This window comes from Kwoniella dendrophila, chromosome 11 (genome assembly GCF_036810415.1).
Source record: "Kwoniella dendrophila CBS 6074 chromosome 11, complete sequence".
NCBI classification, from domain to species: Eukaryota; Fungi; Basidiomycota; class Tremellomycetes; order Tremellales; family Cryptococcaceae; genus Kwoniella; species Kwoniella dendrophila.
In genome coordinates, this window is record NC_089486.1 from 1,362,521 (window position 1) to 1,389,260 (window position 26,740).

The 26,740-nt window shown below is 36.7% G+C and overlaps 9 protein-coding genes and 1 non-coding gene across 10 annotated transcripts; 7 read left to right on the forward strand and 3 right to left on the reverse strand.

Annotated features, from left to right (window-relative positions):
- Positions 1–172: 172 nt before the first annotated feature.
- On the forward strand, positions 173–1,078 carry L201_008059 (uncharacterized protein; the record flags this gene model as incomplete). Its single annotated transcript, XM_066223759.1, has 1 exon — positions 173–1,078. One exon carries the CDS (start codon positions 173–175, stop codon positions 1,076–1,078), a length of 906 nt encoding a protein of 301 aa, XP_066079856.1.
- Positions 1,079–1,685: 607 nt separating this feature from the next.
- L201_008060 (uncharacterized protein) lies at positions 1,686–6,409 on the forward strand (the record flags this gene model as incomplete). The annotated part of the gene is made up of 9 exons (XM_066223760.1): positions 1,686–2,293; positions 2,400–4,627; positions 4,698–4,740; positions 4,810–5,153; positions 5,227–5,332; positions 5,414–5,655; positions 5,756–5,945; positions 6,135–6,255; positions 6,356–6,409. The coding sequence occupies 9 exons, from the start codon at positions 1,686–1,688 to the stop codon at positions 6,407–6,409; spliced, it is 3,936 nt and encodes a 1,311-aa protein (XP_066079857.1).
- Positions 6,410–8,191: 1,782 nt separating this feature from the next.
- Positions 8,192–9,208, forward strand: L201_008061 (uncharacterized protein; the record flags this gene model as incomplete). The annotated part of the gene is made up of 4 exons (XM_066223761.1): positions 8,192–8,548; positions 8,696–8,838; positions 8,909–9,004; positions 9,076–9,208. 4 exons carry the CDS (start codon positions 8,192–8,194, stop codon positions 9,206–9,208), a joined length of 729 nt encoding a protein of 242 aa, XP_066079858.1.
- An 867-nt stretch (positions 9,209–10,075) lies between these two features.
- L201_008062 (uncharacterized protein) lies at positions 10,076–12,062 on the reverse strand (the record flags this gene model as incomplete). The annotated part of the gene is made up of 2 exons (XM_066223762.1): positions 10,076–10,178; positions 10,258–12,062. The coding sequence occupies 2 exons, from the start codon at positions 12,060–12,062 to the stop codon at positions 10,076–10,078; spliced, it is 1,908 nt and encodes a 635-aa protein (XP_066079859.1).
- Positions 12,063–12,652: 590 nt separating this feature from the next.
- On the reverse strand, positions 12,653–14,869 carry L201_008063 (uncharacterized protein; the record flags this gene model as incomplete). Its single annotated transcript, XM_066223763.1, has 8 exons — positions 12,653–13,013; positions 13,088–13,207; positions 13,287–13,405; positions 13,485–13,888; positions 13,968–14,161; positions 14,240–14,322; positions 14,391–14,610; positions 14,676–14,869. The coding sequence occupies 8 exons, from the start codon at positions 14,867–14,869 to the stop codon at positions 12,653–12,655; spliced, it is 1,695 nt and encodes a 564-aa protein (XP_066079860.1).
- A 1,227-nt stretch (positions 14,870–16,096) lies between these two features.
- On the forward strand, positions 16,097–18,203 carry L201_008064 (uncharacterized protein; the record flags this gene model as incomplete). Its single annotated transcript, XM_066223764.1, has 7 exons — positions 16,097–16,115; positions 16,189–16,371; positions 16,435–16,641; positions 16,727–17,132; positions 17,199–17,394; positions 17,459–17,652; positions 17,711–18,203. 7 exons carry the CDS (start codon positions 16,097–16,099, stop codon positions 18,201–18,203), a joined length of 1,698 nt encoding a protein of 565 aa, XP_066079861.1.
- Positions 18,204–18,636: 433 nt separating this feature from the next.
- Positions 18,637–22,043, forward strand: L201_008065 (uncharacterized protein; the record flags this gene model as incomplete). Its single annotated transcript, XM_066223765.1, has 15 exons — positions 18,637–18,713; positions 18,786–18,913; positions 18,980–19,586; positions 19,647–19,709; positions 19,781–19,902; positions 19,967–20,020; positions 20,090–20,150; positions 20,219–20,374; positions 20,441–20,580; positions 20,634–20,744; positions 20,807–20,848; positions 20,924–20,948; positions 21,007–21,145; positions 21,240–21,393; positions 21,460–22,043. The coding sequence occupies 15 exons, from the start codon at positions 18,637–18,639 to the stop codon at positions 22,041–22,043; spliced, it is 2,463 nt and encodes an 820-aa protein (XP_066079862.1).
- Positions 22,044–22,293: 250 nt separating this feature from the next.
- On the forward strand, positions 22,294–22,365 carry L201_008066. The gene has a single exon. It is a non-coding gene; the product is annotated as a tRNA-Glu (tRNA).
- A 661-nt stretch (positions 22,366–23,026) lies between these two features.
- L201_008067 (uncharacterized protein) lies at positions 23,027–24,723 on the reverse strand (the record flags this gene model as incomplete). The annotated part of the gene is made up of 3 exons (XM_066223766.1): positions 23,027–23,566; positions 23,654–23,782; positions 23,917–24,723. The coding sequence occupies 3 exons, from the start codon at positions 24,721–24,723 to the stop codon at positions 23,027–23,029; spliced, it is 1,476 nt and encodes a 491-aa protein (XP_066079863.1).
- Positions 24,724–25,292: 569 nt separating this feature from the next.
- Positions 25,293–26,679, forward strand: L201_008068 (uncharacterized protein; the record flags this gene model as incomplete). The annotated part of the gene is made up of 3 exons (XM_066223767.1): positions 25,293–25,418; positions 25,595–26,222; positions 26,354–26,679. 3 exons carry the CDS (start codon positions 25,293–25,295, stop codon positions 26,677–26,679), a joined length of 1,080 nt encoding a protein of 359 aa, XP_066079864.1.
- Between the last annotated feature and the right edge of the window lie 61 nt (positions 26,680–26,740).

The window sequence follows — 26,740 nt, forward strand, 5'->3', positions numbered from 1 at the left end:
GGCGGCTAAATCTCTTGGCTCGACTCTCATAAAACGGTCTAGTGTATATACTTTGAAGTATATCTTGAAGAAATCACCAACCTATTAGTCGTTATAATGCTGCTCATTGCGCGTTTTGATACTCCTCGCCTTCGTATCTACATTCATCGCACCATTTCCTTCCGTTGACCACATGTCCACTATCAAGCGTCGCGACTTTATCACAAATTATCATGCTACTTCATACGACTACATCTCTCCCTTAAAACTTGACATATCCGGCCGTAATGTGATCATTACTGGCGGAGCTTCACAAGAGGGTGTTGGATCTGCGACAGCCATCGCTTTTGCTCGTGCTGGCGCCAAATCGATAGCCATTATCGATATACACGATGTAATGGAATCAACGAAAGAAAAGATCAAGAAAGCAGCACTCGATGCTGAAAGATCAGAATCACTTGTTATCTCATGTAAAACCAATATATCCCTCCTCAACGAAGTACAAGCAGCCTACGACACTATCTCCAAAGTATTTGATGGTCGACTTGACGTATTAATTAATAATGCAGCACATCAAGAACCTTACGCAACGATATTAGCATCTGATCCAGAAGTATATTGGCGAACTTGGGAAGTTAATTTACATGGAGTATTCAATATGACTCGACTTTTCTTGCCCATGTTGCTATCAACTCGAACTTCAAATGATTTACCTGGATCATGCACTATGATCAATGTATCATCTTCTGGAGCTTTATCTGTAAGAGGAGGAAGTTCAAGTTATAGATCATCGAAACTTGCTTTATTAAGATGGACAGAGAACACTCAACTAGATCATTTGGATCAAGGTTTATTAACTTTTTGCGTTAATCCTGGAGCGATCAAAACTCAATTAACGATAAATGAACCTGAAGAATTACGAGCGAAATTACCTCATAAATCGTATATAGCTGGAGATACGATATGTTGGTTAGCTTCTGAGAGAAGAGAATGGTTATCTGCAAGATATATTAGCTGTCCTTGGGATATGGAAGAGTTGATGAGTAGGAAAGAAGAGATTGTGGAAGGAGATAAGCTGAAGATCAAGATGGATTTCTGATCGGTGTACGCCTGCGCATATCCTATACTGATTGATTTTAAGAGGGTTTTTACAATCTAAGTCTCCCTCGCCGAACAGCTTCTTCTTCTACATGCATCTCATCTGTAGTTCCTGTTGATACATCATATGCTTTTATTCGTCACTGTGCATGTGTGATTATGATGCATTCTTCCAATTGAACTATGGTTTAACGATAAACCAGTTTGGGGTATTTCTGCTCAGCATTTACGTACAATATGACCGCGGTTGATACAAATAGGGTATCTTACGCGTTTTGTTGAAGTACATAACCCGTACATTACATCCGAGAAGACACGTCTTTTCAACTCATTACTTTACATACTTTGTCCATCATTACATCTCCACCAAAGCCTGCCAACAGCGCAAATCGCAATTGTCTGGATCAAGTGAATACGCTTCGACAGATCAACCAGGACCGCTTCGCTTGATCCATCAATTCGAGGCTGGTTGATGTACACGAGCGACCTTCTCGGCGCGACGGCGGTGTAGCTTTCTTCCATCATTCTGCCCTACTGGTCAACTCTGCAGCAGAACAGTATCATTGCCCTTCACTAGAGTCCGGCAACCTCGATAGTATTCGTGCAAGATGTTCAAGAACAACAAAGCACCCACTCTTCCACCGGAAACAGATTATTCTAAGCAATTGAAGGAGACATCATTTTATCGATATGGACATTTAAGACCACTTGGATTAACAGGAGAGATTACAGCTTTAGCTGTTGATCCATTATTATCGTTATTAGGTGTAGGAACTGCATCAGGTTTAGTCCATGTATATGGTCAATCATCATTTCAATTTACTTTACCTGTATCAACGATTTCATCTTCTGGACCAGCAGCTTCAATCAAATTCTTATTTTTTCATCCCGGGCACCATAGATTAATAGCTATAGATGGATCAAATACAATACATACATATTCATTACAACATTTAACAGATCATCCCAATCCTTTAACACACCCACCTTTACCATTGAAAGAAATTAGTTATACTTTATGGGGTACAGTAACAAGTGTAGATCAACCTTTACCGAGTCATACTCATTTATTCTTTACTATAAAAGATGGTACAACTTTGAGTTGGGATTTAAGTAGAAGAGGTTTAGGTAATTGGAAAATCGGTAATTGCTGGTCTGACTATGAAGGTAGAATGATTAGAAGTGGTATTCCAGGTAGAAGGAAGACTTTAGGCGGGTGAGTGGGATCATAACAATTACGATTTTACCTATTCCTCCCATTTCAGATTTACGATAAATGGAAATAGAAAGAATGAATCCGCTCTTAGCTAACTTGTTCACAGCCCGATGGCAACATGTATAGCTGTAAATCCTAGAGACCTCAATATACTATTGATAGGTTATGAAGGAGGAGTAGTTGCATGGGATATGCAAAAGAACGTAGTCGCCAAAACGTTTGAAATGACTTTACCACCTGGAGCACCTGGAGGAGGATCATACCAAGATGCAGATGGATCATTATGGACTGAACGTACACCCTCTGTCACGTCAATAGTATGGAGACCGGATGGATTGGTTTTTGCTGTTGGACATGCAGATGGATGTATAACATTTTGGGCATATTCAGAATCTGATAAGCCATTGATGGTTAGAACAATCACACATGAAGATGTTAACGTTACAGATGCTGAATCATTATTTGATGCTGGAGCTTTAGACAACCAACTTAGAAAAGTTGAATTAGATCCTCAAGGTAATGAAATCCCTACAGCTGTATCAGCAAATAGAGAACCAATCTTCAAGTTAACTTGGGCAAGTTTCCCAGATCAAGTCACACTGAAAACTCAAATTGCTGCTCAAGGTGTAGATCCAACTATAGAACCTATATCAAATGCTACAGTAGATTACGCAGAAAGAGGTGAAACTTTATTACTTGTTTTAGGTGGTCAAAGTCCAGGTGAAAAACCTGGTGTAAATATCTTACAATTTCCAGCATACAAACCACCTTTATTAAGAAGAGGCACAACTCCGATGTCACCATCTGAAAGTATGCCTTTACAAGAAAGATATGCATACAGAGATTCTTTAGCTCCTACAGGAAGTTCAAGTTATTTAACTAAAACTCCACCAGAAGATTTCATCCTATTACCAAGATCAAATCCATACTTCAACCTGAGTCACGATCCAATAGCAACAATCATTTCTTTAACTCCAGATTACAATATGCCTCAAGTCAAAGAACCAACAGCCTTAAGAGGTTTAGAATCCTGGGTCTTCCCTCCACCTAGATCAACCGTCATACCTCCTTCACCTGGTAGAAAGAATTTTGTTCAACCTGGTGAAGGTGAGAAATTAGTAGCTATGACACCTGCACCTACTTTAGGCACACCTTCGGCGATAACACCAATAAGAAGTGGCAGTTTCTCTTCTACAGGATGGAGATTACCTTGGACATCACCTGGTATAGGCTCTCCTGCACCTTCACCTACATTAAGTATACCTACACCTGATTCAATATATGGAAGTGGACCACAAAAACGTAAAGTTAGAAAACAATTGAGATTACCTTCTTCATTATGGTCAGGTGGATTAAGTGTATTAGGCATGGAAATGTATTCATTACCTACAAACATGTTTAAAAGATTAATTAGTTATCAAATTGAAAATTCTGGTAGTGATCAGGAAGAAATACCTAGATTACCTATATATGGAGGAATGGCTGTACCTGATTTACAATCACATGGAGCTCCCGATGTAAAAGTAGCAAAATTAGAAAGTTATAGAATCTTCATTACATATCATTCAGATTGTACAATCAGATTTTGGGATGCTTCTCCACATCTATTATTATTACCTACACCGTTAAGATTTGAATTTCCTAGTCCATTACCACATTTAACAATTTCAATAGGAGATTATTTGAAACATAAAGATTGTAAACATCTACCGCTAAGTCAATTATGGTTTAATGATAGATCAAAAGTTAGAATCAAATCTGTTCATTTAGCAAAAGAAGCTTTAGAATGTATTGTCACTTTTTATACTGGTGAAATAATCGTAACTAAATTTGCCGAAGCAAAAGGTAAAAACAAAAGGGGAGGTCAAGATGACGATCAAGAAGCAGAAGATGACATTGAAGAATTAAATGAAAATCATAATTTGAATGGTCCTAATCATGATTCAGGTTATTTCCCTCACATGTCATCGTCATCATCATCGCAAGCACATGGCTTAGATGGTAATTCAAATGGATGGGTAGAAGAAGTAACAGAAATAGGACATTTAGCAAAATATAAACATGATGGATTTAAACCTGTTGCGATATTCACTCTAAAAAGAGGCGAACCTATATGTACAGCTGTATCAGATATTGGTTTTATAGCGGTGGCTTTCTCATCAAAATCTTTAGCTATCATTGATATGCGTGGACCTGATGTTATTCTAAGAGAAGGTTTTAATGAAGATGGTGAACAAATGAAAAAGAAAAAGAAAAAAGGTAACGTTCAAAATGTTTTAGGTGAACAATCTGTTGTTGGTTCAATGAGATGGGTTGTATCTGGTATGGGAGCTGGTGAGTGCAATCATGAACTTGCGCAGTACGTTGTTGATTGAAGGCTTACTGATCTAATTATTCTATGTAGATCTCGTCAATCGACCTAGATTAATTGTATCTTACGCCAAGGGGTAAGTCCTACTCATCACTTTCAGTGCTGATATTGGCTAACATCAATTCTGACATATAATTAATCATAGGATGACCAAGATATATGTATTGATAAATTCATTAGGAGAATGGATAGTTGAAACTAAACCACCAACATTTACAAATGAATCTTTAGCTGGACCAATAGCTTCATTTGTTTTAGATCCTATCAATGGTAATGAACTAACACCTTCTTCGGAATCTCTACAAGCTGCTATGAGGGATCAACAGAATCAAGATAATCATAAAACGAAAGAAATACCTGTTCACTGTTTATGGATAGCTGCGTCTAAAAAAAGTATAAGAGTGGCTATCAATTTCAACGGTGAAAGAGTAGCTAAAGTTGAGTTGGAGGATGAAGAATTATCTGATGTTTTCTACGTTACTAGACATGGTCAGTAGTATTTGCCCATATCAACTTGGTTATTTGGCTGTTGGATACTGATTATGGTCTTCCTGGACAATAGGCCAGAAAGTCTTAGTCGCTGTAACAACGACCGGATCAGCACATTTCTATTCTGTACCGCGTTTAGAGTATATAACCAAGTTGGAACTATATTATGGCATGGAAGGGTATGTCCATCTTATCATTTTCTCAAATACATCTAACAGAACATTTATAGAGAGCTAATTGCCTAACTACGCATGACACAGGCGTCCAGCAGGGAAATTATCGATAGATGATCGATCCGGTGATTTTATTGAATATTCCGGTCCTTTAGATATACACCTACGTACATTCTTCCATTTCAGAAAACCTCTTCCCCCCAGATTAGATCCATGTACCATCAAACGAATCATACCTCCACAACCTGTTCCCTTGAACGCTAGTTCGATGGTAGGAGGTTGGATTTGGGGTGGTGCGCCTATAACAGGTGCTCAATTGGATAATCTCAGTAAGTCGAAGCTATTCACAGCCTAAATCCCTTCATCAGGTTTTCGGGGACGCATACGTCAAATATGTGCTAAGCATATGATATTGACGTTTGTTCTTAGTTGCCGGACCAACGAGACCACCTCCACCAAAAGTACCACCACCTCCACCTAAACCATTAATAACATGGGGTAAACCACCGGAAGAAGCTGAAAAAGTTGTATTGACAGCATCGACTGGAGCTGCAGTCAAGAGAACAGCTGTACAAAAACAGAAAGCTCCAGTAAGGGATGCAAGGGAAAGAAATGATGTGTAAGTGTTTTGATTTATCTAATCTACTTTTACCCGAAAGATCACACAACAACCCTTAAATAATATGGAGATAAGGAAACTCTCGTCAATTCGCATAACCGATCAATTGATCCTTTTTTCCCTCTATGATCGAGATTGCTTTTGGGCTGATGACGAATGGTTTGCAATTATGTTTACGATTTTTCCCAGATATTCTGAAATGACTGATGCAGCTACACAAAGAGGAAATTACCTCGATGGTTTGAATGATTCTCTAAACAGTGTTTCTGCAAGTGCATCAGATTATTATAATCATGCTAGAAATGCAGCCGTAAGTTTTTCTGTATTTAACGTTATTATACTTTACGATAGATATAATAGATGACGTGCTGATCAACTTCCATTTCGTGGGAATTGTTTTTCGTTTGTAGATGAAAGAAGCTGCTAAAAGTACCGCGAAAGGTGTTTTTGGTAAATTGCTATGATTGTTTTGTTTCTTTAGAAGGTATATATCCATCGTTAAATATTAGGACATATATGCTGTGCACTTTGTTCCTTTAAGGTGACTTATCACGCTTTCAAAGTCGAAATCCATTGGTATACCCCCTCTTATCTATGATTTATCTTCCTCTTTTCCTTGTTGTATATAGATATATCACCTCTATATGTAATTGTATCATACAAATCTTTTAATCGTTTTTAGGCCATGGGAATATGCCGTTATTCTCTTTTGTCCTACATTTCAGCCTTTTCATGCGGGCGCAAACAAGGTTAAAAGGATCATGATAAACGTTTTTATCGCTCTTGCATCTTTATGTTGTGTACAGTAAGCAGTATGACATGCATAAATTTTGGTTGTTATGCAATCGAAGTGAAAGAATTTTGTTTTCCGAACAAGTCCGATACGATTACAGATGCAGACGAGAATAAGAAAGGAAAGGAAAAGCAAGAAGGAGTGAGGACTCATGACAGAGATAGTAACTGATGATGAATACCTGAACATGTTCCAGAATTAAGGTACTCGAGTACAGCTAAAGATCTCATTACAATTTCTACCTTCTTTACCTTGTCTTTTATATCTTTCTCATGCTTTTGATGAGAGTGTGAGATATTTAAGGGTAAAAGCCAAGAATTTAACCTTTTATATTGTGTGATTTTTAGCCGGTTATACCATACCATAACTACCATTCAGATAATAACCTCTTTTCTGTCTTTTCTTATCTATTTTATTTATATTTAAAACAATCGCACCTTGACTGATATCTCATAAACTGAAAGTAAATCTAATCACTTTCACTTTCAGATGTTGTTCAATTAAAGAACAAGACACGCAAAAACTTTACAACTCATGTTGGATTATCTGAGTATTGAATTACCTGGTCTTCTTTCTTATGTGAGTAAAGCGCGACTTTTCAATTGGAAAAGTGGAGCAAATGAATGAAAGCACAAAGAACTCAGATTGTTTTGGGTAATGGTTTGTGACATATGTGAAAGTGAACAAGCATAGAAGAGAGAATAGAAGGAATGTTGTTAAGATCTATACATACATATAAAACATAGAATATACAATTTAAGGCAGGAAATAACGAAAAAAAAAACATTCAAAGCTGACCAGATGATAAACAAAACCGTAGTTCCCCTTCGCTTGTCGTATAGCAGCTTTTCTCCTTTTCATCCCTTTTGGTCTTTGTATTGTACTTGATATAATAGCTTACGGTAAGTGAAACACTATATTCACCATATATATATCCCTTCTCTTATGTCCTTCCCACCCTTTCGGCTTTCTTACTGAAGGAGGGGGGGTTATCATCATCTATTCGGCAAAAGCTGAAAATTGATCATTTAATCAATATTCTTCTTCTCTGCCCGACGGTCGGATCCAAACCCCGTCTAACGTCAGCGTCTCCGCATAATTTAGGATCGTACTTATGAAATGTGGTGAGAATGCTGACCACCTTTTCAAATAAATCAGCTATCGCTCGCACACTTCATTTATCAATTACACAACGTAGAGTACCAAGATCACCACCTGTCATATCAAAAGAAATCCTTTCAAACGACTTGATATCTTCAGCTGAAGTTTCCGAAGAAGAATCAGTTTCGGACAACAACTAGTATTTAGTGTCAATCCCACTCATACAAAGATCGATCACTTTGTGTACATTCAACTTCTCATTCTCCCCCTTTCGATACTCATTTAGCCTTCAACCTACAGTTGATCCACTTTTACCGTATATACACTTAAGCATCACCAATTAATCCACAAGATGGCCACCCCTTCGCCTATAACATTGGTTGGCGCGACCGGCTTGACTGGGTCCTTTACTCTCAAATCCATCTTATCCTCCTCACACCCATCAAATTTAACCATCTTGACACGAAGATCATTACCTTTCCAAACACCATCACCGGGAAATCCACAAACTAAATTGACCACTAGATTATATGAGAATCTATTTCAAGCTCCAAAAGATGGACAGAAGATCTCTGAATCAAACGGTGTTTATATATCTTGTTTAGGTACTACAAGAGCGGATGCTGGTGGTACAGCCAATCAAGAAAAATTGGATTTAGATTTAAATAGAGATTTAGCTAAAAAGGCTAGAGAAGATGGGGCTGATACTGTAAGTTGACTCTTAGTCTCGCTCCTGCTCAAGAAGGCCCATCTACCTGTTCCCTGTGACTTTCTCCGCTCTACCTCATCAGACGAAATCGTTAGATGTATACGCGAGTTTTACGAAATTCGAACCCTTGCTGACACATGACTACAGATGATCCTTGTATCCTCTGGTGGTGCATCTCATACATCTCGTTTCTTCTATATGAGGATCAAAGGTCAATTAGAAGAGGATGTAAAAGCCATGGGATTTAACAGGGTTATTATCCTTAGACCAGGTGCGTTGATTGGACATAGGTGAGTCGTAGTCAATAACTCCCACAGCTACCTGAGACGTGTTTGTACTGATCCAGCAATGCGTTTTCAGGGCCGACGGCAGAAAAGGTCAATGGTTCATGAATAGTCTTTTCACACCTCTCAAAACACTCGGGATAAGTTTTAACTCGGCTACGTATGGTGAAGAGTGAGTATTCACGATGATTGTGCTACTTGCCAGTCAACGTTATGCTGATAAGGTAATGAATATTGCCGCAGCGTTGGAGCATGCATCGCTGAACTCGTGGCCAATCCACCCGAGGAGAAGTTACTCACCATTTCTGATGACAAAATTGTGGAATATGCCAACAAATTCCGTAAATCCAACCCAAATTCTTCAAGTTCCTCTTGATCATACGAGACGATGAGCATAAGAGGTCATTTCGTCCGACTACAACAACCAACTCGTACAGCATTGAAACCAAAGTCAAGAAGAATGAAAATGTATCTTATAATATAGTCTCCTTCGTCATTTGGTTTTGGGGATTTCTCCGTTTTTCGTTCTGAATTATATATAGATGCGTTATTATCCTTTTCCCCATATCCTGCGATTAAAGCACATCGCTTACCCTACTTTGTAAATTACGAACTGATATTGACATTGGTCGTCTCATTCCTACATTTCCATGGAGCCCCTTTTTTGGTTGAAAATCCTACCTTTTCTAGTGAATATTGTCTGTTGGGCGATTTACAATCCGACCTGGAACGGGGTTATCAGAGGGATGGTAAAACTATTGAAGGGATATGGACATACAAAGGTTTGATTATTCACTAAAATGTGTATATAAATAAATATGAAGATCATGCATTTTACGTTGTATATAAATCAATGACTCTTCTTGAGCCTGCATCCCTGTATGGTACAGAACATAAGTCGTGTATTCTATCAGTTGAAATTGCCAAACGCCGCTGATTGTTGTAATTATTCTAAGTACTTGAAGTGTATATAATGCATGATCTTTATGTACGATCTTCCGTATAATCAACATGATGATTCGATGATATATCTAACAATCTATATAATTGGAGATGAACCGTTTTTTTCATTGGGATTGATTTTGGTTTTTTCCCCCAGTGGTCTGGGCTTGTATCTGTGAATTTCGTTAAATGTCATATATATTCGTTTCTCATTTGTTCTCTTATTCTCCTGTTTCTTCTATAAACGATACACAATCCATGATGACCTTCTCCCTACTATGTTTTTCCAATATGTCTTCGTCTAGTCCACTCTAATTGAAGAATATAATCTTCTTATAGCGAAATAAGTCGCTATGTAACCTATTGATCCACCAATTAAGAAATCGAGTAATGAGAATAGGAATCTGGAGTAGATATTTTGAGATCAGCAATCAATTCACAGACTCTTTTATTAGTTAGTGACGAATATCAATCAAAACTCACAAATAACCGAAATATAAAACTACACTTGTAAAACTATCTAAAGATAATCTTGAAACCCAATACCAAATACCATAAGTAAATAACCAGAAAGCTGAACCACCACCAATTAAGAAAGATCTCCAATGCCATCTATATTCTTCTGCACATAAAGTGAAATAAATAAATAAAATCGTTGTAGTTGCTGTAGTTATAACTACAATTAAAAAAGTTAAAAATAAAAAACCAAAAGCATAATAAGCTCTATTTCCAAATAATGATGATAAAACGAAATATAATTCAACGAATGCAGCACCAAAAGGTAAAATACCACCTAAAATAGCTGAAATCCATTGATTTAAATACCATGGTTTAGGTGGAATTTGTCTTGGTATACTTGAAGTTTTTAAAGGATTTTCAAATGATCCATGTTTTAATCCATAAAAGTATCCTGCTATTGATAATGGTGCACTAATTAAAAACCATAATAATAAAATAGCTAATATAGTTCCAAATGGTACTGCACCACTTGCTGAAGCGAAAATTAAGAATAAATTGAGTAATCCAATAACTGAAAAAACAACTATTGGGAATAATACCGTGGTTAAAATTAAATTTGATTTCCATTGATCACCACCTAAAGTTGAATATGTTCTTGAAGAAGTATATCCCGATACACAACCAAATAATGTCCAACAAATTAATAAAACAGTAGCTAAGGAACCTCTGTTTGATGGTGATAAAAAACCAAATAGAGCGAATAATAATGTAACAATTAACATTATAATTAAATGTAAACCATTTCCAACCATTACAGATAATAACATTGGTCTTTGAGGTAATCTAAAAATTTCACCATGAATTAATTTCCATCCATAATCTTCTTGAACATCTTCAGATAAATCAATTTGATTATATCTATAAATATCTTTTGAAATTGTTCTATATAAAATCATCATAACCATAAAAGTTAAAAATCCAACTATAACTAAACTGTTTATTAATGAAAACCAATGTATTTTTGGATCAAATACATGTAAATATGCATCCCATCTTAATCCCCATGTAATATCTGATTTGATATATGAAATTGAATATGTATAATAAAATTCATTATTTGTCGCTTCACTTAAATATAATGGTTGAGTTGAAAAACAATCTGGTGAATTTGATCCTGAAATCATTGAATTTACTGTTCTTGGATAAACTAAAACACCAACTACTCTATATTGTTTTTTCGATTTTGGTGTTGATATATAGGAATAAGTATCTTTTTCATGATATTGAATATAAATATCATAATGATTATTTAAAGCAGGTTTATCTGGTATAGATTCATCATCACCTAAATTAAAACCTTGAGCATCTAAAAAAATTTCTTGAGTTTTTGAATCTCTTTTCATTTCTGATGAAGGTAAACCATCAATTAAAAAATTTAAACCATAATCTTCTTTAATTCTTTCATTTATAAAAATTGATTGTTCTTTTGTTATTGAAGATTGACATAATAATTTACATGTTTCATTTTTTAACATATTTAATTCATATGGTGAATTTAAAATTCTATCACCAAATAAAATTGAACCTAAAGATTCAGGTTGTTTTTCAATTCCATTAAAAGGTCTACAGAAACCAAATCTATCATCATAATAATCATATGAAATTAATGAATGTAATTTTGAATTTAACATTGGTGTTAATGTATTAACGAAAACATCTATTTTTTCACCTTCTAAATAATCTCTTGGTGCTGTACCAGGTAAATAAAATGCTGAACTGATTGGCAAAGCAAGAAGAGTTGCCAGCGGGAATAGTCTTGAAACCAACATGGTGAATGAGTTTTTGATGGGGGAAGTTTCTAAAGCGGTTAAATATTATCGAAATATACTGAATGGTTGTAGACGTAATGAGAAAGATCACCAGTATCTATATCTCACAACGTCTTTTCGCTTCTGGGTATTGTATTGGCGCTGAGTTTTGCTGAGTTGTCAGTCAAGAGTCTGGTATATCTTGAGCAAATCTTGGTATCAAAGCTGCAAGAAGCAGACAATAAGAATTCAAAGAATATTCAATATTATTATTGACGTGGTACTAGTTGCTACGATCGTAGCAGTAGTTGAGCCGGTAGAAGCCTAAATGGGGGTGTAAAATAGATAACGCGTATCCTTAAGGTATGGTCAAAGCTACGAAATGTACTAGGAATGTTCTCGCTCGAAATCAAACTCTCATAACCTTTTTTCATGCATATACATGTTTCATAGAACGCATAAATCACAAACTGAACACAAATACTACTGACAAAATATGGTAAATAAATCATCATACATAAACTATATAACCTCGAAGAAGCGTAAAACAAGCTATAACGAACAACCGCCACATTCATCTAACCCATACCGACTTCCTCCTTCCCTTTCGATTAAATACTTTCAAGATGTACTACATCACCTTTAGAATTTGATACATATTTCTTCTCATCAAGATCCTCAACGTTGTGAGGTGATGGAGATGAGCCTACACCATGACCGGCAAATTGATCTACAATGGTTGTGGCGAATTTTCTTGCTGAAACCTTATTTTCGAATAAAACATCTAATTCACCATATGTTCTTCCTCTTGCTTCAGGCAATCTGAAATACGTCCAGACGAAGCAGAGGACACAGAAGCCTGCCCAGAACCATCCAGTCTTTGCTCCCCAGTTGAGTTTCTGCTCATTTAAGAAGTATGGCATGATAATTCCATTGACAATACCGATAATATTGTAAGCAACTCGAGCGATTCTGTGGAAAAAAGTGGAAAAATGTCAATTTTACGTGTTTTTTTCCGGTTTTTAAAAAGCTAAAGGATGACTTACACGACTGTTTTAGCTCTTAATCTAGTTGAAGATATTTCTCCGACGATAGTGTAACATACTGGTCCAACTGTTGCGTCGTATAAAGCGGTATAGGCAAGTAACATGGCTCCTATAGCCCATCTGTAGATGGCAGAGTACCACGCTCAGCTTTGAGAACTTTTATGGTTTCCGGTAATGGGGTTATGTTTTGAAAACTTACTGAGCACCAGTGTTTTTGGTGGAAATGAATCCCATTCCACCGATGACTAATAAAAAGCAGATCATACCGAAAAGACCAATCAAGTAAAGTCTTCTTCTACCATATCTTGTCATCAAAAACTGAAAACATCCGACGCCACAGAATTAGCCACATTCCCTACTGCATACCACAAAGTTGAGCTGCGTAAATTAAACATACCCATGAAGAGAGAGTACCACAAATACCTAAAGCATATTGAGCGATTGATAAGTTGAAAGCATTGGTTACAGCTAAACCAGCTTGTTCAAGGAAGAAAGTTGAATAACCCATAAAAGCTGAACCACAAAGATTTTGAATCATCCAAGCACCTGAAGCTACTTCAGTTCTTCTTAAATCAATACCTTTGAAACAATCCCAATAACTTGTACCTGCAGACATTTCTTTTTCAATAGCATTGGTATGTACCATTAATGAAATAGAATTTTCAACTTCTTCTTCTGTTGGATTATTGAATAAACTTCGGATTGTTTTTCTAGCTTCTTCATGTCTGCCAGTTCGGACTTGCCACCAAGGTGATTCAGGCGCGAATATCGTACCGATCAAAATTGGTGCAGGCCATAACCCTATAAAAAGAATTTATTTCCAAATATCAGTTTTCCGATCCTTCTCCTCTGTCGCTTATTGGTGATCATTATGACTTACATTGTAGAGCAAAAGGTAATCTATAAGCCCATTCAGTATCCCAAGTTAAAACACCTCTTAAAACACCTGAAGCGATAATTTGACCAATAACCCAACATAAATTAACATATGCAGTTAAATATGGTCGAAGAGCAACAGGTGAAATTTCAGCAGCGTAAGCTGTAGTTAAAGTTTGGAAAACACCCCAAGGGATACTATGCAATTGGGTCAGGAAAGTCAGTGGAGACTTTCGAACAATAAGAAGAAATGCTTCGGTATGAGATGATATTTACCCTTGTAAAATTTCTCCAGCAAGTAAAGTTTCGATATTATGAGCGAAGAATGGAATAAAAATTGCACCAATCATCATTGCAAGCTATATGGGTCAATCAAAGAATTAGCTTTCAATTTGATCGATACGGTAAACTTGTAAGGTTTACTTACAGCAGCAATCATAGTTTTCTTATAACCGAATCTTTCAGAAGACCAACCATTGATACATAGACCAATGATTTCACCAACTTGAGCACCATTTGAAAGACCAGCTTGCCAAGGTGCGGTAATTGTATATTTCCCATTTGGAAGTTGAACACCGTATTTCTTAGCAAATTGTGGTAAAGCATAAAAATTGTTAATAAGTACAACATCGAAACCTTCCATAATACTGTAGTTTCAATAGGCCATTGTCAATATTGTTTCAATTATCAAAATTAAGAGAGTTTCACTTACATTGCTGTAGATAATAGAACAGACCAAGCAGCTGCTTTAGGATATCTTCGAAGAGCTTCACGTAAAGTCAGACTCTTTTCAGCATCTACAGCTGCTCTAGCAGAATCTACTACATCATCATAGTTGGCAATTTCTTGTTTGATATTATCCAAGACCTCTTGTTCGGTCGTGACTAGATCATTACCGGTCGACATTCTTGATGATGACGGTTATGAGATTGGTTGTATTGAAAAGTTTGATATAAGGATGTTAGGCAATATCTAACTTGTTACTCTTCAAAGTCTTATTGAAGTTGTTGGGGTAAGGACAAAATTTTTCATTGACAGTTGATCAGCTACTTTATATATATTTCTCTAATTTCAGCAATATAGTCAAATCCCTCATGATCATCTGCTAACATCAAGCACATTATTGGTTTTTTCGACGTTTATGTGACTATGAAACATCCCAAATAAAGATTCGGAGGTATGTACGACTGTCATTCCGTTATTTTCGAAAGGTGATCATTCGCATATTGCGGGAACCCCTTGGGGCAAAGCTCAAACCTTTGGTTCCGAGACGGTAATTGCCCTGCAGAACATCTGCGGTAGCTCCAATCTCATGTCGCTAAGAACCTTTTTAGCTTTACGCAATATCAGTTGGCCATGTTACTGACAATTAACGTAAAGAAGGAGAAAAGCGATTACCGCTGGAACTTGTTATTGGAAATTGGCAATTTTTGATACCCAAATGCGCACATATAAAAACTCATATATGCCACACCATACGGGAGTCTAACAATTACTTGATGTCAAGAGTTCGATAGGTACCGCTAAGAATGCTTACATCACATCTAGGAGAATACCGCTATTTGAGATTACCGTAGCTTCAACCGTATTCCATTGCCGTTAGCGTTAAAATGATCACAGCAGCTGATACATGTCTTTGCCATAAACTTTGAAATATTGGCAATCGGTATCACCAACACTGCGAGTAATGAAAGAGAAAAGCCTCATATAGACCTCCATAATTGCAAATCGCATTCCTGCAAGCACAACCTCGACGGTCTTGTAGTACTTTAAGCGATTTGCAATTTTGACTGATCAAACGAGGCAGGTACATGCTAGGTACAGACAGGTGCCGATCTTCAGGAACACTACTATGAAACGGGATCTTATTTCTCTTCTTTGAGGACGTGTGGGATATCATGTTTCGGTTCAAATTTCACTCCACTTTACCGGTCCGACCATCATGCTTCCAATATGGACAGATCATCAGTCGTGTTGGATGCACTGTGAGTGCTCTGACTAATTGCTAAAGACTATATCTCTGAACAAGATAACTCGACTGTTTCGTTACATCTCATAAACCTCTATAACAAGACATTGACTGAAACACCATTCTACGCACATAGAACAGTAAAGAATAGCTTTGACAACATCATGGTCTACCTTCTTCCCGGTGAGATTTGGAAGTTGTTGCAAAAGGTAAGATACCAGTACTGATTTACATGTATTTTTCGATATCTACACAGACGCAGACTGGTGGAGACAAGCTGTCATTTATCAAATCTACCCAAGATCTTTTGCCGATGCGAATGGTGACGGTATAGGAGATCTCAAAGGTATAACTTCAAGAGTTCCTTATTTGAAGCAACTTGGTGTAGACGCTGTCTGGCTCAGTCCATTCTATCCATCAGCTCTGAAAGATGGAGGCTGTGAGTACTGAGTACTTTCGACGTACTGACGTTTTCGCTAAATTAGTAATCTTCTTTCATTAGACGATGTCGCCGATTACAGGGATGTTGACCCTAAAATTGGTACTTTAGAAGATTTCAATGAAATGAGTGCTACACTCAAACAAGCTGGCATTAAAGTTATGGTAGATATTGTACCAAACCATTCCAGTGATGATCATGAATGGTTTCAAGCCGCTGTAAAAGCTGGAAAGGGATCAGCTGAAAGGGCAAGGTATATTTTCAGAGATGGTAAGCCAGAACTTGAATCGACTATGAGAACCCACATAAGAGTTCATAAAAGCTGATTGATGCGATATAATCGATTCATATACAGGACTTGGGGAAAACAAAGATCAACCACCAACAGATTGGTTAAGTATATTTGGTGGATCAGCATGGTCACCTTCAGGTTCAGATGATGGACAATGGTATTTTCATTGGTTTGATTCTTCTCAACCTGATTTCAATTGGGAACATTCAGATGTTAAAGAAGATTTTCTTAAAACATTAAAATTCTGGGGTGATAGAGGTGTATCTGGATTTAGAATCGATGTCGCACATGGATTAGCAAAAGATATGTCTGAACCTTTACCAAATTGGGAAACTTTAGATAAATTAACAACTCGAAAATTACAAAATGGTAATGCAGAATTAGTACATCCTATTTATGATAGAGATGAAGTTCATGAAATTTATCAATCTTGGAGAAAATTGTTTAATCAATATAATCCACCTTTAATGTGAGTTCAAATATCATTGCGCTACTGGCAATGACTCGTAGTGAAAGCTGACATCTTCTGTTTTAGGGCTGTGGCCGAAGCTTGGGTTGCACCTGATCGAAAAGGTCTTTATGCTTCTTCCGATGGACTAGGTCAAGCATTCTCATTCGATATATTACTGTGCAATTTCCATAAAGAGGAATATGAAGAATGCATCAATCGATCTTTGGCAGCAGCTAGAGAGATTAAGTCTAGTAATACCTGGGTACTTTCCAATCACGATGTAAGTTATTCATATGCTTAAATACGAAAATGCAAGGCTGCGAATCGCTAAGACTCATTTGCAGGTCATGCGACATGCATCTCGATTCGGTCTACCTGATGTTCCAAACGAGAACCTTCCTGTATCTCAAGTCGCTCTAAATGTCTTCCTTCAAAACAAGCTACAAGATCCAAAAGTCGATGTAGAAGGTGGTCTGAGAAGAGCTAGGGCAATGACAATGATGATTTTGGCTTTACCAGGATCAACTTATATTTACCAGTAAGTGGACATATAGTATATCCTCGCTTGATCTGCGCTGACTTGGCTTATTTCGCAGGGGCGAGGAACTAGGTTTACAAGAAGTTGTAGAGATTTCGCCTGAAGAGAGACAAGATCCTATTTTCCGTCGAACAGAAGGTCACGATATTGGAAGAGATGGATGTAGAGTACCTTTACCTTGGGTATCAAATGAAAAGAATTTCGGTTATGGTTCAGGTAAATCTGCACATTTACCTCAACCTGACTGGATGTCACAATATGCTGTAGATGTCGAAGATAGAGATCCAAGTAGTACACTAAACGTTTATAGAAAAGCTTTGGAACTAAGAAAAGAACTACAAGGACCAGAAGAATTAGAATGGATCAAGAATGATGATGCTAATTCAGATATCTTACATTTTAAGAGACCTGGTGGATGGGAAGTAGTTGTCAATTTCGGAAAGACCGAGATTAATATACCTGCAGGTCAAGTTTTACTTAACTCATCTGGAAAAGCCCTTGAGAATGACAAAATTCCAGGTGAAACTACTGTATGGCTCAAGAACGAATAGATTATTGATAGATATCCCTTGTATCAATAACATGCATTTCCATTCTCCGTTGTTCAGTGTATATCCCTAAAAGTGGGATCTTTCGGCTAACAACCGCATGATTTATCCGAAGCGGGGCCTGATTCATATTTCATAATTCATAATTCATGATTGATGACTGTACTACTATACGAGTACTGTATTTGATTGATCAGGTGTTCAGCGTGCCTGAAGCATTTAGCAGCAGCGACAGAACAGATCTCGACAACTCGTACAGTAATCTCCGTCTCGTATCCACTAACATCATTAATCATGACACTTTGGAAAACAAGGGGCTTTGAGATAGAACTGGAGATACAATATCACTAAAGCCAATCTGTTGACAATTTCCTGTAATCCATTCGCAGCTCAAGCTTATATTTTAGGACAAATTCGCAAGGGGGAAGAGGTCGACATGTCGTCAAATGCTGGACCATCCGTTCAACCGACAACAGCAAAACGCAAATCTCGGTCCACTCGAGGTCTACAAAAGTAAGTTCCGTATGTAACCAATCATACAGATTGATCAGAGGAAAGGCAGCTGATCAACCTGATTGCTTGCAGTAAAGTCAATGCATTGGAAGAGCAGATGGAACAGGTTAAAGTCAATCTCGAGAATGTAGTCTCTCTTTTATTGCGATTAGCACCTACTGCTAATCAAGGTGGACTTTCAGTAACACCCGATAGCAATAGTAAGTATACCACAAATGAACCTATTCGTATTAGATCTGTCTGACCGTCTAATGCTTGTTATTTAGGACATCAAGATTCAATTACACCTTCTTCGCATCAATTTACCTCTCAACCGCCTCTACCTGAAAATGCAAAATCATCAACTACACCTAATGTATCCCTGGAACAATGGGTACAACAAATATCAGGTACTATACCTTCCACTTCCTTTCATAATTACAATACCAATCATCAAAGCGAAAATGGTGTACGTGAATCTGAAAAGAATTTGAAAGTGATCGAAGAAGAAGAAGGATCAGAAGGATCATCTAGTGATGGTGAAGGTGATGAGAAAGAACAACGTGAAGGTGAAGGGATTGAGGGGATGTCAATGATGCGAGAAATGCTTCGAAGAGAAGAAAGAAGAAGATTACGTGCAGATGGACATACTCCTACTGAACCTCTATCACCTAAAGATAATATATCAATTATCCATCATCAACAGCATCATCAGAAGAAGAATAGTTTTGGATACGATGCTCACACACAAGAACCGATCAACGGACCCAAAAAACGAAAAAGATCTCATCATGAACACAATCAAAGTCATTCAGTCACGCCTTCATCTAAATTATCTGATCCTATAGTCGACGGGATATGTACTGAAGCTCACGGAAAAGGACTTTTCGATCTGTGAGTTACAGTTCCAATGCAAAAATTGTTAGACTTGGTAATTTAGCTAATATCAATCAGCTTTTTTCGTGGTGCACATGCCTTTATACCGGTTTTCGACCCTTCCATGGATACATGGGAAAGGTACGTATCTTTGTCGTAATCATTTGAAATGTATATTGTTAAAAAAACTAACTTCTATTTATCCTATCAAGCCTGAGACGTAGGTCGCCATTCTCGATATCTGCTATCTTGTTCGTGGGTCAAAAAATCCTCGACGCAGGTCACGAAGCTAGTGAACTCCAGAAACAACTTAAAGATTATGCGGAAAAGATAGGTAGGCGATTTCAGCGCTTCCCTGATATCCCCAATCAGCTAACTTGAGTACTATGCATTTCCAGGCAAAACCACTTTGTTCTCCCCCATAGCTAATGCCGAAGCACTCCAAGCAATGAGTAAGCTGTGACGATTCATCTGAGACATATTCTAAATCTAGCAACACTGATCATCTTCAATGTATCTAGTTGTTCTGGCTTCCTGGGGAGATACCGGATGGCGACCAGGTAGTCATGCTGTTAGTATGGGGTAAGTTCTCATTTTTCCCCTACAGCCACGAGTATCCGCATCAGCTAATCGCGCGGGGTGTTCGATAGATATGACATGGAGCTGTATAAGTGTTTGCCGAAATTGGCGGAACATCAACGTGTGCTGTCAAGCGTTGGATCCAGCGATAATCGTGTGAAGGAAGCAGAACAACGGATGGTAATTGGAGCCCGACTTTGGCTTTTAGTCTGTAAAATGGCAATCGAGTAAGCAATTTCTAATTCCTGAAATTGAAACTCAGCTGACCTGTGAGATCGCTCACCGGTTCATAGAATGGCATACAACCATGGTCGTCCATTAATCATTGACGAAGCTTTGATCTTACCTCATTCGCATGCCCTGATGAACCATCCCTCTCGGCTTCCAACAGATGGTAGAATCATAGCTTCGTGTGAATTACTTCTTCATAGGTGTAGGTCGTTCTTTCATTCTTCTGACTCCGACTGTAGCTAAATATAATTTCAGTACCATTACACAAAATCAGTATATCTAGTGACAGACGAGATGTCGATCAAGCTCTACAGCGGTTCAATGATGGAGCTCTAAGTTGGGAAGCCAAATGGAGAGAATATTATAGTATGTACAGCCTGGAAAAGCTTTTAATCGATTGATAGCTAATTCCGATAACAATCAATCAGTTCAACAAGGTTTTTCCGAAGATAATATTTTGATAACAGATCGTAAGTTGTACCCTCAGGTTATTCACTCGCCGTGGAAAAAATGCTAAACTATTTAGCGAATGTTTTGTGCTTCAGTCACCACACAACGATGTTTTAGCTCGTAAGGCAGCTAACCTGTCGATGATAGATGAAGATTCGGACTAATGAATATCACGTAGGGTACTTGCGAATTCATATCTATTGAGGGATATTCGTAGTCCGCATGACGTAGAAAATCTGCCAACTCATCGGAAGAGATGGTTATTATCGAGTCTAGATGACGCTCGATTCATCTCATCTCGGATATTAAGTACTGAAGTAAGCTTATTGATCTGCCCTTTCCATGCCTAAATTACCTAGCCAACGTACGTTCGAGATTGACTGATTTGAGTGTTCCGTTGTTCATTTACAGAAAAGCAAATTACTCTACGCCAACCACTATTCGCATGTAGCTTTAGCGAGCGTATCACGGATATACATTCGATTGGCCACATTATTCCCAGAAGCCGTAGATTTGCGAAAAGTAGCTAAAGATCTCACGCAACTGACCGATGTTTTGGCACATTGTGAGTCTTCGTTTCTGTTTGATATTTGTGCAAGACAGTTAAAATTCCTGTTTGTCCAATCCATAGTTCCCGGAGTGTCATTTGCTAGACAACTGAGATATGTTATAAGTAAAGCTAGAAAGAAGCGTATATTACCTCCTGAGACCAGACCAACTTCACCAACTAAACCTTCATCTAATCAAGTTCAATGGAATAATAGTAATCCAAGCGAAGCATACAATAATATCATTCAACCACAACCACAAACATCACAAGTTTCACCTCAGACGTTCGATATTCATGGGTTATTCAATGGCAATAACAATGGAGGAGATAACGTTCTACATGAAAGTCCGATGGAGTTTGATCCATTTCTGGCTGAAGAATTATTTAATCAAAACATCTTTGGTACAAACCCGAATCATGTAACGCAAACCTTCAACTCGGATCAGATCTTCGGAGAGGTAGCTGGAAATTCTTGGATCGTAGACGGCAATATAGGAGGATTATGGTTCGAGAATGATCCATCCATGAATTCAGTGAATGATTTGGGTATCTCATCTTGGCTAGATTTCCCTGCTTTAGGTGAATCACCATCATTCCTTCTGTTATATAAAGGTTATAAGATAGCTGATACAATGAATCTCCTTAGATCTTGGACAATTCGGTAATTGGACTGGTAATTAGTGTTTTCATATCCGGACAGAATTGACCAAAATGACACATTATATCTCATGATCAACCAATGTTCAAGTGTTTCAAGTTGAAATACAACCACTGCTAGAGTATCGTAAAATCATGAGACTTATCTGCAGTGGTCAAAGGAAACATGCAGTCCCAAACTAGCAGATTGTGGTGACGCACATCGACAAGGCCCAGAAAATTGTATATATATTACGCATGAACCCAAAGTTCATCTTATCCTCGCTAGTATAACGGTTAGTATAACCGCTTCTCACGCGGTAGACCAGGGTTCAACTCCCTGGCGGGGAATATTTTTGTCTTTGTTTTTACGGCTTTCCTTTTTACAAGTTTATGCACTGTTCAGATCATCTGTATGCATCAACTACGTCTCAAGCTTTCGAAGGATGTTAGAGAAATTCTTCGCTAACGGGTTGGATCACTGTAATGAAGGATTCCATCGCATGGAGATAACCACATGAAATGATCTGTTGAACAAAAAATGTTCTGGGCTCTGGACCTTTTGTTCTTGAGGAGACCTTTAGTGGGATGCTGGAGAAAAAAGTTCCATGTATAGCAGAATACAAAATATGATAGTACAGTACATAGTTCATTTCAAACGAGATACTTATATAGATATTGGTAGATATACAACTACAACCTGAAACTTAAAGTCAAATACAAATCCAAATTCAAATCCAAAGCCAAATCCAAATCCAGATTATTTTGAATCACCTTGATTCTTTTAAATATGACAGACTACGTCCAATGATCAATCTAATAATGATCAATAGAGTATATAGCTTTGATGGAAATTTCAAATTTCTTGATGAAATATCTGACTTTGTATTTCTCTATTTTCTTTTTTTTACTACTTATTATCCCAATAAAAACGAAAAAGAAAAAAAAAAAAAAAACATCACCATCTGCTGAATCGTTCGTTGATATGAACCAATTTTACTTTTTTTTTTTTTCACAGATTTTCAATAGCTACTTCAGCTTGCCATTTACCGAATTTTCTTAACATTCTAAGATAAATTGGTAAACCAAATATTGTACCTATTCCAATTGGAAATAAAATGATTATTAAAATAGTTGAAAATAATGTAATTAAAGGTTTAATTAATAAAAAATAAGTTAATGCTGAATATGAATAATGATCTAAAAACATTGCGTATGAACATTTCATAAATCTTTTTTCCCATATCATCGAATTATTATTGGTATCATCTTCTCCATCACAATTATTATTATTATTATTATTACTACTTTGATTTTGTTGTTGTAAGGTTGAATATGAATTTTCATCAGCAGAAATCCCTTGTCCTTGTCCTTCTTCCAATTCTCCTTGATCTAATCCAGGTGTTTCAGGATAAGGTGAAGTAGGTGAAGATAATGGTGTTATCACAGGAGGTGTTATACTTGGTTTTAATATTAATCTATAAAATATTGGATGATTTGATGGTGGTGATGCAGGTGATATTGGTGAATGATAATGGAGTTGCATAATGCTCTGTTATCAGCCATCGACCAGGACAAACACAAGTCAGTGAATGCTATATTATTTACATCTAGCGGGATGAATATCTCAGTGACTTACCTCTAATCTTGCCGCTGAACGAGAAATAAATAATGTCAACCACCAAACAGCAGCTCCGAGTGGTAAAGTTATCAATAAAACCGTTCCTGCTAATGTACCAGCTACAAGGAATGGCCAAACGAATAAAGCCTAAATACAAAAATACAAAGTAAATCAATTTAGCTCGGATACTAACATCATTATAGACATGGATGATCATAGAGAAGATATGAAGACGGATATCTAAGTCATAGTTGAGGTTAATCGAAAAACAAACAACTTACAAGAGGAAAATTCAATAAGACCAAATGTAAAGTAGCTTTCCAATATTCACTTCTTCCTATAGGTCTCCAAAATCTTTTAAATCCTCTAAACCGAGTACCTGGTTCTTCATCAAAATCTAAATCACCACACCAAATTGATCTCCATAATCCTCTTTTTTTCGTCTTTATCAAACTTATTACCGTCTGCTGATCGATATTAGTATTATTCGATGTAGATACTGAAAGTAATGGTGTATTTTCATTGATGTTGACATTATCAATCGGATTTATCAAGCTTGAAGTATGAACATGTGGTGAAGATAAAGCAGATCTTGATCGTCTTGAACTCGTTGTATTACTCGAATAAGATTGTGTTGAAGTATATCTTGGTCTGTGTAAGCTATTGCTACTATAGTTATTATTTTCTGTATTTATAGCTGATAAAGTTCTGGCTCTATCACGATGATACGGATGATGTTGATGTTGATGTTGATTTTGCGAAACAATATCCAAAGATGAATTAGGACGTATAACTCCAGGACCTTCTTCAATTGTACGTGAAGAAGGGATTATAGGAAAACTGGCATATGGTGGTGGTTCTTCACCGCCTCTAGGTTTACTTGGATCTAATAAAAATAAAGATGATCCATCTGCTGTCAAGACGTATATCGGTTGTTGTTGCCGCCCATTACTTTGACTATGATTATGTGATGATCCAGATGGTATTCCTGATAAATGTAATGGATCTGAAGGTGATCGTGGTAATAATCTAGGTGGTTTAGGTATTGGTGAAGTTGGATTTGAAGGTAAATGCATTGATTGTGACATGTTGATTCCAAATTCCAAGAGGGTGGGCTTATACAGACTTGAAGTTGGGTATCACGATTGTAGTGAATTTTAGGTGTGTTTTGTGGATGAAAGCTCCCTTGTTCAATAATCGATATATATATTTTGGCCCAAGCTTGACTGATTGACGTATATATCGCAAATACCCTCTCTCTATATTGGTTGAAATCCAGCTGGTACTTTCGTTAGAGCTCCCCAGAGCTACCTATTTGAGGCATTGGGAATTGAGTCAAGATATCAAGCATGTGATGTTGTATATATGGACAGAATGCAAGATATAAAAAGAAAAAATCAAAATAGAGAGCATAAAATGAATGGATTTGATATTCAGGGTAAAATTAAAGGATGAACATGAACAATATGATGCCGTAGCATGTGCTCTCCACCATAGGATAGATAGATAGGACCGACAATTTTATCATTTTATCGTCTCAATTCAAATATTATGTTCAATGGTAATCACTGACAATATCATCTATAGTATATCCCATATAGCAACTGTCCAATCCAAGATAGAACAAGGTTGATCCGGATAAAAATTGTCAAAAAACATGCCTAGACCACCTGAAACACCTGATGTTAAAGCATCAAAAGGATTAGCATATATTTTGAGACATGGTGCGGAGAAAGAAGGTTTACATATTAGGTCAGATGGTTATATCAAACTGAATGATGTTGTGAGTGTTTATTTTTCACTTTATTGTATTGAATTCATAGGAGGAATTTTCTCATGAATGTGTTCAAAGTAACTTTTAATTTTGAAGGGAATAAAGAAAAAATACCTTTATATCAGATTTTATGTTATATACCGACTGACTGACTGACTCTATCTTGTATCAAAAAAATCTTATAGTTGGCAAGACCTAAAATGAGAGAAGTAGATTTACAAATGGTATTAAGATTAGTTGAAGAAAATTCTAAAAAAAGATTTGAATTATTATTTGGATATGATCCAAGTTCACCGTTACCTAAAAAACTTAAAAAAGGTCAACAACCAAAAAAGAAACGTCCTGAGAAGCCTTCTTCTACATCTCAAATTCCTATTGACAGTGGTAGTGGCAGTGTTATCGATGAAAAAACCAGTTTTGAAAATGTCGAAATAAAATCAGATGGATTAAATCCTATTCTCTTACAAAATGATAATAAAAAAGGAATGGATGCAGCTGAAATTGATAATTTACAATCAAATTTATCTAATATCAATTTAATTAAAAATGATGAACCTTTAAAACATGTTGAATTACCTTTAATCTCTTTACCTATTCCAGATGTCGACGTTGATGAGAATACAAGAGAGAAGCAGACGGATTCATCGTCATCGATAAAAGGTGAATATTTTATACGTGCAACTCAAGGTCATTCAATAAATTTAGAAGGTACTTCACATTTAGAAGAATTGATTGATTATAATAATGAAGAATCAATTAAAAAAGCTGGTATTATGGTACATGGAACTAAATTCGAATTATGGGATATTCTAAGTAAGTTTTCTATATATGGAATATATATCAACATACATCATTATTATACATATCACTGTGATTCGATCTCAAATCAATTTGAGATATGATAAATGCTAATGATTTCCATTTTTTTCTATCTAAATTAATAGAAACAAATGGATTATCTAAAATGACAAGACAACATATTCATTTAGCACCTTCACATAAAGGTCAAATTGTACCTAGGTTAAATTCAACTTTATACATTTACTTATCATTAAAAACTTTAATTGAAAATAATATAAAAGTTTTCATTAGTTCAAATGGTGTAGTTTTATCTCCAGGTATAGGAGAAAATGGTATTATACCTAAAGAATTATGGAGAAAAGTTGTTAAAATAAAAAATAAACAAAGAATTGTAATTTGGGAAAATGGTAAAGAAATTGAAGAAGAAGGAGGACAGAGGATTGAACAACCTGGTGAAGAAGGTATATAATCATTTGCAATAATAATATTCAATCATCCCACCTGTTTGGACTTTCAGATTTCGAATTGAA